This window comes from Giraffa tippelskirchi, chromosome 10 (assembly GCF_054371585.1).
Source record: "Giraffa tippelskirchi isolate mGirTip1 chromosome 10, T2T-mGirTip1v1.2.pri, whole genome shotgun sequence".
Taxonomy (NCBI): domain Eukaryota; kingdom Metazoa; phylum Chordata; class Mammalia; order Artiodactyla; family Giraffidae; genus Giraffa; species Giraffa tippelskirchi.
The window spans coordinates 41,964,749-41,977,782 of record NC_137284.1 but is presented as its reverse complement, the minus strand read 5'-3'; the positions used below and the strand labels follow the sequence as shown (position 1 = coordinate 41,977,782).

Sequence of the window (13,034 nt, the reverse complement as noted above, 5' to 3'; positions counted from 1 at the left end):
GTGGCCACGGAATTCTGAGCTGTAGGAGTTCAAACTATGGAGCTGAAGCCTTTATATAATATTTTTGATGCAATATTTTTCTGTAGCAACACTTACATTTTTGCTAGATGTTTATGTTTTAAAGGAAAAATTAAGTATTGGTCATTTTGAAACATCACACTTGTATCATCCTCTGAAAGGCTCACATTGTGAATGGTAATTTTCTGACTGAGAATGTTATCCAAGGGAGAAAGAAAAATCAGGTCGGTTAAAGGTATTTTGATATCCTCAGAGAGAAAGTCTCTGTAATTCAATGAGTTATTTCAGTTTCCCTTCTCCCAGGAAAGACAGACCACAAACTGCAGAGAGTTCAGACTGACTTTTCTAGGAAGAACAAAACTTATTATCTCTACAGCATATAGAAACACCTCCAATCACATAGAGAAAGTAAAACAAAAGCAAGAAAGGTATATTATAAGCTGTGAAGGCTGATTTAATGTCAGCCTCTTGATACTTTTGGGCTTCCCAGGAAGCTCAGTAGTGAAAAAAATCTGCCTGCCCATGCTGCTGATGCAGGAGATTTGGATTCGATCTCTGGGTCAGGAAGATCCCCTGGAGAAGGAAATGGCAACCTCGCCCTGTGTTCTTACCTGGCAAATCCCACGGACAGAGGAGCCTGGCGGGCTACAGTCAGACACAGAGTCAGACACGACTGAGCATGCACGTGCTCTGTAATCTTGATGCTTTATTTCAGGACTCACCCAAAACATTATTTTATCTTTTAGTAGAAAGTTTATCTTGTGTCCCTTTTGTTGAACGCATGGAGCCTGTAGATGGCACTTTGCTACCATGTGGATATTTATTGGGGGGGGGGTTCTCTACCTATTACATTTTCAAAGGTCCAAAACTTTGATAGGAATTCATCAATGAATACAGGAAACTTCAAGAAGAATGTTCTGGATAACCATGTTCACATATCTCTTGCCTTTCAGTTACTTGATATTGATCTAATATTTAGATTCCACATATGATCCTTACAATTATTTGGCCCAAGACAATTTTAATCTTTATTGTCAATTCTTCCTGATTTTACAAATAATAAATATTCTTTGTGCAATGAATAATAGGTTCAGTTATAATACAGAGAAAATTAAAAACCAGCAATGACACCTTTGGGAATATAAAATACTACCATATTATGTTTTCAAAATATAAATTATATCCAATTTAAACTTTCCCATTTTTCTCAAACATTATTTCAATTTTTTACTCATTGAACTTCATTCCCTTCCCCTATTCCATGTCAGGTAAGGCAAAGATCACTGTGTTTTAGAGAACAAGTGGGCTTGCTGTGACGGAAGAAGCTGAGTCACTGCTACTCCTAGAAGGAAAACCACAGGCCCTGTTCTCACTTGTGAGCTTTCTAGGTGGCGTTAGTTGTAAAGAACCTGCGGATGCAGGAGACATAAGAGCTGAGGGTTCGATCCCTTGGTTGGGAAGATCCCCTGGAGGAGGGCATGGCCATCCACTCCAGTATTCTTGCCTAGAAAATCCCACAGACAGAGGAGTCTGGTGGGCGATGATCCGTGGGGTCGCAAAGAGTCTGACACAACTGAAGAGACTTAGCACGCACGCATTCTCACTTATTACTGGTGAGATTACTGGTTGCTGCAATTAGGGCTATGGTATAGTTTGTGAAAGGCACATGTGAAATTCAATCCTGGGGAATTCAGTTATTTAAACAACAACTTCTGGCTATCTTGGCCAGAGCAGTATGTGGTATTTTGGGGGAGCTTGAGTATCCTGGTTGAAAATAGAATGTGAGGAACTCTTCATTCTGAAGACATATCACCGAATGAATGCAGGCAAATTCAGAAAGGCAAGTAAATCTAGTGGGTGATAGGTCTAGATGAGTAGGTGCTATTAAAACTATAATATAGTTCATTAAATGGAGATGTGAAATTCATACTTGGATAGTTTATTCCAAAACAAAAACTTCATGAATTACAAATGTAAATTCATGGTTAGACTTTTATCAGAGGTTGGATTGTGGCAATTGAATCAAGTAGGTTTCAAATGTTTGAATTCAATCATTGGTATCCTGATGTGTTTTCAAGTCTGCAAAATCTAATCATGTGCACCTATACCTTTTCACGGAGTTGATAACCCTATCACTTGGAAGAAATGGGCGTGGTCATTGGAGAATATGAAGCATCCAGCAAGAACCAAGCTCAATCTTCTCTGGAGCCCAGAGCTCTGGTGTTTGGAGTTGGCTGAGCTGTGAAGACTTTTGAAAGTTTCTGCCACCAGCAGTGGAGCACCTAAATCCTGAACTGAATTTGAGAGTTACCTACTGAAAAAGAGTGGAAAATTTTATTAACTACAACCAAAGGTGAGTTCTGATCAAGGTACAATGAAATTCTGATATGTTCAGTTAAAAATAAAACTTTAATGGCAGTCCTGGACACAAAAGCTAGTTGTATTCATTCTGTCAGTACTATCTATGTTTGAGTACTTCCTCAAGCATTGATTTCATGTGGGATTTGCAGACAAGTAACTTTTTTTACCCACACTATATCAAGTAACCTCCTTATAAAATGTGGGTAAAAATAGAAAATTAGTAAATATTGTTGAGACAATTAAAGCAGTTAATCCATAGAAAAGGATTTAATTCAATGCTTTGAAATACTAGGCAACACATATTAAGTTATCTTATTATTGTTTCAATATTATCATGGTCATGATGTTATCAGTTTACAAATGATTATATACATGCTGACTATTGTTTCCTGATTATTGTGGTACTTGAACATTCACCAGTTCAAAATATGACATGCTCTGATGATATGAACCGACTCCAGGAAAACTTGATTTCCTGAACTAGAAGTGACTTTTTTTTTTCTTCTTTTTGTCCTGAAAGGAGCAGTTTTGTTATTTAAGTTGGAAGCAAGCTCTGAACTCTTAAGGGTTAAGACATCAGATTAAAGCCAACATTGATTATACGAAGTTTAAATTCATTGTAAACAAATTTCTTTGTCTTTAGAAAAACGCTTCAATCACTTTGATGACAAAAGGAACTAAAGTCTTGAGGAGAGAAACGAAGGGTGTGCTAGTGTGGGTTCCAGTCAGGGAGTCATGGAGATCGAGAGAGAGAGATAGACTGAGGTTCTGTGTGTGCTTCTGTCAGAATCAGCTAATAAAGTAACTCTGAAGTCATCCCAACACTTAACCTCCATTCTAATCTTTAAGGGGCTTCCCAGGTGGTAAAGAATCCACCTGCCAATGCAGAAGCTGCAGGAAACACGGGTTCAGCTGCTGAGTTGGGAAGATCCCTTGGAGAACAAAACGGCAACGCTTTCCAGAATTCTTGCCTGGGAAATCCCAAGGGCAGACGAGCCTGGTGGGCTACAGTCCATGGCATAGCAACAAGTCAGACAAGACTGAGCACACTCACACTCACCTTTAAGCTTCTCCATGGATTAATAATTTTAGTATGATTGAAATCCTGGTTTATTTTAAACAGAAAAGTTGCTAAGGATTCTTTTATTGTATTTCATCCTTTGTAAAATAGTTAAAATCCAAGGTGTATATAGTCACCATTTCTAGATTTGTTCTGGGGATGTAAGCAAATAGGGAAATTAAAGTTCAAGACAGGACTTTGTCCAAAGGATTTATTTTTCCTGATGAGGGCAGAAGAAAGACTTTTTCTCTTACCCTCTCTTATTTCTTTCTCTAATTTTCAGAAGCATGGATTCAGACACACTGGGAGCCTTCCAGAAGGAACTCACCTGCTCCATCTGCATGAACTACTTCCTGGACCCCATCACCATAGACTGTGGGCACAGCTTCTGCCGTCCCTGTCTGAGCCTTTGCTGGGAAGAAGGCCAGACTCCAAGGAGCTGCCCTGAGTGCAGGGGAATAGCAGAGAGGCCCGATTTCAAAACCAATATTGTCCTCAAGAGGCTGGCTTCTCTTGCCAGACAGGCCAGAGCCGACCACGACCACAGCTCTGAGGAGCAGATCTGTGTGACACACCAGGAAGCCAAAGGCCTCTTCTGTGAGGCTGAGCAGAGCCTGCTGTGTGGGCCCTGCTCTGAACGCTCCGAGCACGCAGCTCACAGCCACAGTCCGATACACAGGGCTGCTGAGGAGTCCCGGGTAGGTGATGCCTCTAGAGCAGTTTGGAATCTAGAGGCTCCTAAGTCAGAGAGGAAGACGAGGATGCTATGACGGTGATGGGATGGAGATAGTGGAGGTGGGATTTCTGAATGTGGATCCTCACATATGATGTGTCCTCTCAGGGTTGTTTCCAATTGTCCACATGCGTGAAAATGCAGCATCGCGGGGCGGATGGCACCAGGGCCACAGGCTTCTGATGGGAGTTTGAGGCTTTCCTACTTGGGTTGTTAGAGTCTGAGTCTCAGTATCTTGGGAAATGGATTCCATTACATGTAAAGTTCCCCCAGTTCTCTAGTATACAGTTCTATTCCTTGCTATTCAAATGTTGGCATCACATTAAATTAATGTGGAAAAATCTGACCACAGCATCCTAACTCAAAGTTTCTGTGTAACTAATAAATGCCTCTGCTCATAAATAAATAAGTGGATTAAATTTATGGTGTCATCTTCTGTGTCACTAAATCCCATGGATATTTTGCAGGAGAAACTCCTGAAGAGAATGAGCGCCTTATGGAAAATGAGAGAAGAAATACAAATCAGTCTGAAACAGGAAGCTACCACAACTCAGTCCTTTGAGGTAAGAATAAAAATGTTCCTATTTATTTGTATAAATATTGGTATAATTTTAGCTTAGATTCTTTTAAGTCAATGTAAGTTCCTGTTAAAGGCTACTAGTCTCTTCCCTGGAGGAGTGGTTTCAAATGACTGATCAATAATTGAAATTAGAACAGGCTAATATATGCTAGTTCAAAGAATGCTACTATATTGGAAGACCAAGCCATGAAATGTATTCCAAGGCCAAATTTTGAAGACTGGATAAACCGTTTCAGACACGGAGTATAAGACACATTGCACTAAGTGTGACTGTGAAGGAGGAGAGAGGAACAGAATCGTACCTAGAGGGAAAATGTTGACTCAGGGGTGAAGTATCTGCCTGCAGTGCAGGAGCCACAACAGACATGGATTACATCCCTGGTTTGGGAAGGTCCCCTGGAGGAGGAAATGGCAGCCCACCCCAGTATTCCTGCCTGGAGAATCTCATGGATAGAGGAGCCTGGCGAGCTTCAATCCACAAGGTCACAAAGAGTTGGGCATGACTGAAGAGACTCAGCATGCAGGAAAAAAAATAAATACATATATACAAAATGGGGATTACTTCATGAAAGAATACTTAGAAGAATCAGAGAAAGGAACAAGAGAAAGACAAGACTCAGGTCGGAGAGGAAATAATAGATAGTGTAAGAACCCGGAAGAATCCTCCTTGGGAGACAGTCTGGGATCCCTCTGACTTGATTTAAACAGGGAAAAGATTAGGAATTCAGAGAAGCATGGGAAATAAGGATCAGAAAATATTCAAGACTCTGATGCATGTGGCAGTTTGTCGGGAACTTCCTTGATGACATTGCTGCTGCTGCTGCTAAGTCGCTTCAGTCGTGTCCGACTCTGTGAGACCCCATAGACAGCAGCCCACCAGGCTCCGCCGTCCCTGGGATTCTCCAGGCAAGAACACTGGAGTGGTTGCTGTTTCCTTCTCCAGTGCATGAAAGGGAAAATGAAAGTGAAGTCGCTCAGTCATGTCCTACTCTTAGCGACCCCATGGATTGTAGCCTACCAGGCTCCTCCATCCATGTGATTTTCCAGGCAAGAGTACCGGAGTGGGGTGCCATTGCCTTCTCTGTTGATGACACTAAGGAAATAATATTTGAATGTTTCTTTTGAGTGTGAACATAAGTAATGCTTTGGATCCATTATCTCTGCAGGAGTATGTGGCCTTAAGGAAGGTGATGATCAAGCTTGAATATCAGAGGATGCTTCTGTTGCTCCGGGAGGAGGAGCAAATGCATCTGGAGGCCCTGGAGAAAAAAGCCAAGGAGATTTGTGAACAACTCAAGGAGACTATGTTCAGAATGACTCAACAGGAAGAAAGTCTGAAACAAATGTACAGAGAGCTGACCGAGATGTGTCACAAGCCAGACATGGAGCTGCTCCAGGTGAGAAAGGAGGGTCCCTCTTCAGAGAGAGAAACACTCTTCTAGACGAGCTGCTGTGACACTGAGATATTACCTATCCAGACCAATGACAACACAGTCAGCAAGATGCTGTGACCAGGGGAAAGTTAATTTTCTTGGAGTAAATCTCAGTATACATCCCCCTAAACCCTTGCCACTCTCTGTTATCCACAATTCCTGAAGACACTGAGGTACTTTCTGTCGTACAGGCAAGACATTTAGAACTGGTATCCATTTTAATGCAATCTGTAGTTCTTTTTTATGCAATTGTTCAGTTTACTTTAGTTGTTACCATAAATGGTGAGATCACTTCCTGAAGACAGCAGTGGGCAGTGAGTGACACTGGAAACCTAGATGTTGCTGCAGCATTGTGCAGACCATTCCTGCCCCTCTCCCCTCTAATAAGACCTCAGGAGTCCTATCATGTTTTAGGTTATGGTCTGTTATGAAGATTGCTTCTGAGTGTTACTTAGAAGAGATTTAGAAAACCATGTCTTATTATGAAACAGGAATAGGAAAGGAGATGGAAAAGGACTGAACTCTAATGATTAACATGATCTTTTTTTTTTTTTTCCCTTTGCAGGGCTTGGAAAATGTGCTGGAAATGTGAGTATACACTAATGATTTTTCATTCTGAAACATTTTTGTCTTTTTGTTGAAGTGGACCCACAGTTCTTGCTTGGGACCTGGGACTGATTTCAAGTGCTCTTCCATATCTAAATCCCAGGATACAAGATCCTTTATACATAATGCGATAGTATTAGCAGATAACTAATATGTATGCTCCTGTAAATTTTGTCATCTCTAGACAACTTTACAACTAATATATACAGTGTAAAGTAAATGCTACATAAGTCATTCCTGGGTATGTGGCATTTTCAATTTTTACATTTTTGTAAGTTTCTGGAATTTCTTGTGAATGTTTTCCACTCAGAACAAAGGCAAAGGGGAAGGAAGTTTACACTGGGAATTTGAAATTGACTGGTACACACTGTATATGAAATATAATTAGAATAGTACCTCTGATCCTATTATAAAATAAACGAATAAATAAGCAAATAAATCGCCCAGAATGTACAGATTGAATCCATGTGTGAATCCACAGGTACAGAACCCTAGCATATGGATTACCAACACTCTCTTTTTGGCTATTTTCTATTTTATTTCAAAAGAATTTCAAGGGCTTCTGACCCTTAGTCTCAGTAGTTTCCTTTTCATTTGACTGAAATCAAATATACTTGAGAATCTCTTGGCATTCTGGGCTTTGTTCTACCCACTCGACCCATTCTCTCCAGCCTCACCATCATGAAAATTAGTGAAGGGATTTTTCTAAGACATCATGGAGGAAGCACCTACCCTAGTCAATTGGAAGGTGAAAAAGGCATGAAAGAGGCACAATCCCCACCATGAGAAGAGAGACTGTGATTTTGTTAATACTGAGTAGCAGTGACTCAGCCTGTTCCATCACAGCAAGCCCCCTGCAGACAGGACCTCACAGGGAGCAGCTTTCTGCTGCTCACTGGGAAGTGAGATGTTCAGCACCAGGGCAGCCAGGCCAGGCCTGGTTCACTTTGCTGGACTGACAAGAGTAAACATGTCTGGTCAGTGAGCACTTCCGTTTAGACATGGAATGCATCCTTGATGACTACTTTGTGAGTGAAGTCTCAAAGCCTTAGCCTGAATTTCTTGCTCTCTGTAAAATGCCCAGGATCTTTGAATTGATGGAATTGAGGAAGGGAATGAAGTTTAGTGAGTGCAAATTTGGAATATTGTCTGAGAAAAATGGGGAAAATGAAATTTGATGTAATTTATATTTAGTAAAATATATGGCAACATTTTTATATTCTCAAATGCGTAGAATATATAGTATATGCAAATCACCAAAAGTAGGAGAATCCTGAGAACATATCAGATCCTGTAGTGAAGTCTGCTGTTTTGCAATGCTCATGTGATTAGTCATTGGTCTTGACATGGAACTGATATCCTTTGTTACAGGACTGACTTGGGAAAGATGCAGAAGCCTCAGCCCATGAACCCAGAGCTCCCTTCCTGGCCTGTCTCTGGATTCCTACACATGCTGAACAACTTCAGAGGTAAGAGTCAGCCTTTTGGTGATCAGGACTACATTTCTTTAGAGCTTCTTGGGAACAACTCTTCTTTCATTTTTGTTGTTTCTTTTTTCTTTTTTGGATATGAAGGTGGTGCATAAATTCCTGAAGTTGTTAACATCTTTTCTACCTCGATCAGTTCAGTTCAATCACTTAGTCTTATCTGACTGTTTGCGATCCCATGGACTACAGCATGCCAGGCTTCCTGTCTATCACCAACTCCAAAAGTTTACTCAAACTCATGTCCATTGAGCCAATGATGCCACCCAACCATCTCATCCTCTGTCGTTCCCTTCTCCTCCCGTCTTCAGTTTTTCCCAGCATCAGGGTCTTTTCAAATGAATGAGTTCATCGCATTAGGTGCCAAGGTATTGGAGTTTCAACTTCAGCATCCGTCCTTCCAATGAATATTCAGAACTGATTTCCTCTAGGATGGACTGATTGGATCTCCTTGCTGTCCAAGGGACTCTCAAGAGTCTTCTCAAACACGACAGTTCAAAAGCATCAATTCTACAGTGCTCAGCTTTCTTTATAGTCCAACTCTCATATCCGTACATGACTACTGGATAAACTATAGCTTTGACTAGATGTATCTTTGGTAGGAAAGTAATGGCTCTGCCTTTTAAAATGCTGTCTAGGTTGGTCATAACTTTTCTTCCAAGGAGCAAGCATCTTTTAATTCCATGGCTGCAGTCACCATCTGCAGTGATTTTGGACACCCCCCCTCCCCCCACAAAATAGTCTATCACTGTTTCATTGTTTCCCCATCTATTTGCCATGATGTGATGGGACCAGATGCCATGATCTTAGTTTTCTGAATGTTGAGTTTTAAGCCAACTTTTTCACTCTCTTCCTTCACTTTCATCAAGAGGCTCTTTAGTTCCTCTTCGCTTTCTGACGTAAGTGTTGTATCATCTGCATATCTGAGGTTATTTCTATTTCTCCCAACAGTCTGAATTCCAGCTTGTGCTTCATCCAGTCCAGCATTTCTCATGATGTACTCTGAAATTAAGTTAGATAAGCAGGGTGATAATATATAGCCTTAACTTATGCCTTTCTGAATTTGGAAACATTCTGTTATTCCATGTCCAGTTCTAACTGTTGCTTCCTGACCTGCAGGCAGATTTCTCAGGAGATAGGTCAAGTGGTCTGGTATTCCCTTCTTTTGAAGAATTTTCCACAGTTTGTTGTGATCCACACAGTCAAAGGCTTTGGTGTAGTCAATGAAGCAGAAATAGATGTTTTCCTGGAACTCTCTTGTTTTTTCAATGATCCAGCAGATGTTGGTAATTTGATCTCTGGTTCCTCTGCCTTTTCTACATTCAGGTTGAACATCTGCAATTTCAGCGTTCATGTACTGTTGAAGCCTGGTTTAAAGAATTTTGAGCACTAATTTACTAGTATGTGAGATGAGTGCAGTTGTGTAGTAGTTTGAGCATTCTTTGGCATTGCCTTTCTTTGGGATTGGAATGAAAACTGACATTTTCCAGTCTTGTTGCCACTGCTGAGTTTTCCAAATTTGCTGGCATATTGAGTGCAGCACTTTCATAGCATCATCCTTTAAGATTTGAAATATCTCAACTGGAATTCCATCACCTCCACTAACTTTGCTTGTTTGTAGTGATGCTTCCTAAAGCCCACTTGATTTTGCATTCTATGATGTCTGGCTCCAGGTGAGTGATCACACCATTGTAGTTATCCGGGTCATGAAGATCTTTTTTGTATAGTTCTTCTGTGTATTCTTGCATCCTCTTCTTAACATCTTCTCCTTCTGTTCAGTCCATACCATTTCTCTCCTTTATTGAGCCCATCTTTGCAAGCAAAGCTTCCTTGATATTTCTAATTTTCTTGAAGAGATCTCTAGTCTTTCCCATTATATTGTTTTCCTCTATTTCTTTGCATTGATCACTGAGGAAGGCTTTCTTATCTCTTCTTGCTATTCTTTGGAACTCTACATTCAAATGGGTATATCTTTCCTTTTTTCCTTTGCCTTTAGGTACTCTTCTTTTCACCATTAATTATAAAGCCTCCTCAGACAACCATATACCTTTTTGGGTTTTTTTTGGGGGGGATGGTCTTGATCACTGCCTCCTCTACAATGTCATAAACCTCTGTCCATAGTTCTTCAGGCATTCTCTCTATCAGATCTGATCCCTTGAATCTATTTGTCACTTCCACTGTATAATCATAATGGATTGGATTTAGGTCATACCTGAATGGTCTAGTGGTTTTCCCTACTTTCTTCAATTTAAGTCTGAATTTGGCAATAAGGAGTTCATGGTCTGAGCCACAGTCAACTCCAAGTTTTGTTTTTGCTGGCTGAATAAAGCTTCTCCATCATTGGCTGCAAAGAATATAATCAATCTGATTTTGGTATTGACCATCTGGTGATCCATGTATAGAATCTTCTCACTTGTTGTTGGAAGAGGGTGTTTGCTATGACTAGTGCGTTCTCTTGGCAAAACTCCATTATCCTTTGCCCTGCTTCATTCTGTACTCCAAGGGCAAATTTGCCTGTTACTCCAGATATGGCTTGGTTTCCTATTTTTGCATTCCAGTACCCTATAATGAAAAGGACATCTTTTTTGGGTATTAATTCTAGAAGGTCTTGTAGGTCTTCATGACCATTCAAATTCAGTTTCTTCAGAAACTGAATTACTGGTTGAGGCATAGACTTGGATTACTGTGATATTGAATGGTTTGCCTTGGAAATGAACAGATCATTCTGTCATTTCTGAGACTGCATCCAAGTACTGCATTTCAGACCCTTTTGTTGCCTCTATAGTCAGATTATATACACCAAGTCTGATTTGCCACCTGTAATTTCCTGAAAATGCAAGACCATATATATATATATATATATATATATATATATATATATATGCATATACACATACACATATATTTAAATATATCTGACACAGTATGAGCAAAGGAGAGTGACCAGGGTATTACTGTGATTATAAAGAGACAGAATATTTAGTTTTGTGAGTGACCATCAATATGTTGTTTACTCAGTTTATTTCACTCTTGAGCTTAAATCCATCATTGCTGCTTTTAATTTACGATATAGGCTTCCCTGGAGACTCAGATAATAAAGAGTCTGCCTGCAATGCAGGAGACCCAGGTTTGAGCCCTGGGTCAGGAAGATCCCTGGAGAAGGGAATGGCAATCCACTCCAGTATTCTTGCCTGGAGAATTCCATGGACAGAGGAGCCTAGCGGGCTACGTACAGTCCACGGGGTCCAAAATAGACAAACAGGACTGAGAGACTAACATTTTCACTTTCACTCCATTATAACTACATTTATTATACATCGTACAAAGAATATTTATTATTTCTAAAATTAGGAATAAATAACAGGAAAACTGAAATGGGGTTTGGCAGAAGAATTGTAATGCTCTCAATCTCACAACAACTTTAAAGCAAGGGATGCATGAACACTGTTAGTCAGAACAACTTTTTTGAAGCTTCCAAATTATTCATAGATGGATTTCTATCAATTCTTTTGACCTTTGAAAATGTAATAGGTAGAGATTATACCCCCATAAATATCCACGTGATAACAAAGTGCCATCTGCAGTTTCCATAGTATTAAATACAAAGGACACAAGAAATGTTTTCTAATATAAGAATAAATGATTTTATGTGAGTCCTAAAATAAACTGTGAAGAGATTGACATAAGTCAGACTTCACCCAGTTCATGATATATGTCTTTTTAAAATTTTCTCTTTGATTTGATGTACTTCTGTGTGCCACAGAGATAGTAATAACTTTCATTCTTCAGAGAAGAATCACTCTAACTCCTTTTGCTGTCTTTGTTTTGATTTCCTTGGAGGAAGAAAATTAAAAAGCTTATTGCTTAGAGAGCCTCTGCCTCTCAGAGACATGGAAATTCAACTGGCTGACACAATTTTTACTCTTTCTGCAGTGAATAATATTCTGACTCATATAACGACCGTTCACCATGCGATCCTCGATGATGCGAGCGTGCTGTTTGAGGATGACCACCCCGGCGCGTCCAGACAGCCCCTGCGGGGGCCATGTGTTGTGTCCTGGGGAGCTCGGACCTTCACCTCCGGGAGGCATTACTGGGAGCTGGACGTGGCACAGTCCTCAAGCTGGGTTCTGGGGGTCTGTAAAAGCATCTTCACAAGTGATACCAGTATCAGTATTGGTGCTGAAGAAGCATTTTTTCTGTGTTCTACAAAAGTGAACAGTCAGTATATTCTGTCCACCACCTCCCCACCCTTAGTTCAGTTTGTGAAAAGGCCTCCGGGTAGGATTGGAGTGTTTTTGGATTATGACAATGGAACTGTGAGCTTCTATGATGTTTTCAGAAGTTCCCTCATATATAGTTCCCTTCCTTCCCCCTTCTCCTCCCCTCTGATACCTTTCCTGTGCCTTAAATCTCCATGAATTTTCCATTACTTGGACTATTTATTGGAGCTTCTTCTCTGGGGATATTGCTGCCCTTCACTTCATGTGAGGCCACAGGATACCTGACTGTGTCCAGCAGCGCAGTGTTATTTAATGTAACATAGTGACTGTATGTTTACAAAATGGCATAAATGTTTTGTATGTATAAATCTGTTTATTAAATTTTTAATAAACATTTATTATGGAGTATTTCATAGAATATAGTGAATTGCTTTTCTTTTTAAAATAAGGATATTAAACTAAATTTTATGTACCATAAAGGTCACTACCATTAAACTACATAATCAATGGTTTTTAGAAATATACAAAATTGTAAA

At 40.1% G+C, this 13,034-nt stretch overlaps 1 protein-coding gene across 1 annotated transcript; it reads left to right on the top strand.

Annotated features, from left to right (window-relative positions):
- Positions 1-3,726: 3,726 nt before the first annotated feature.
- LOC145523325 (tripartite motif-containing protein 64-like) lies at positions 3,727-12,696 on the top strand. The gene is made up of 6 exons (XM_081533372.1): positions 3,727-4,137; positions 4,640-4,735; positions 5,919-6,162; positions 6,829-6,838; positions 8,163-8,260; positions 12,209-12,696. Exons 1-6 carry the CDS (start codon positions 3,727-3,729, stop codon positions 12,694-12,696), a joined length of 1,347 nt encoding a protein of 448 aa, XP_081389498.1.
- The last annotated feature ends 338 nt before the right edge of the window (positions 12,697-13,034 follow it).

What these genes read in the sequence shown, in the direction of transcription:
- LOC145523325 (XM_081533372.1), top strand. Translation starts at nt 3,727, where the DNA reads ATGGATTCAGACACACTGGGAGCCTTCCAGAAGGAACTCACCTGCTCC. An exon ending in CCACAACTCAGTCCTTTGAG is followed by an intron (nt 4,736 to 5,918) that starts GTAAGAATAAAA and finishes TTATCTCTGCAG; the next exon opens with GAGTATGTGGCCTTAAGGAA. An exon ending in CATGCTGAACAACTTCAGAG is followed by an intron (nt 8,261 to 12,208) that starts GTAAGAGTCAGC and finishes CTCTTTCTGCAG; the next exon opens with TGAATAATATTCTGACTCAT.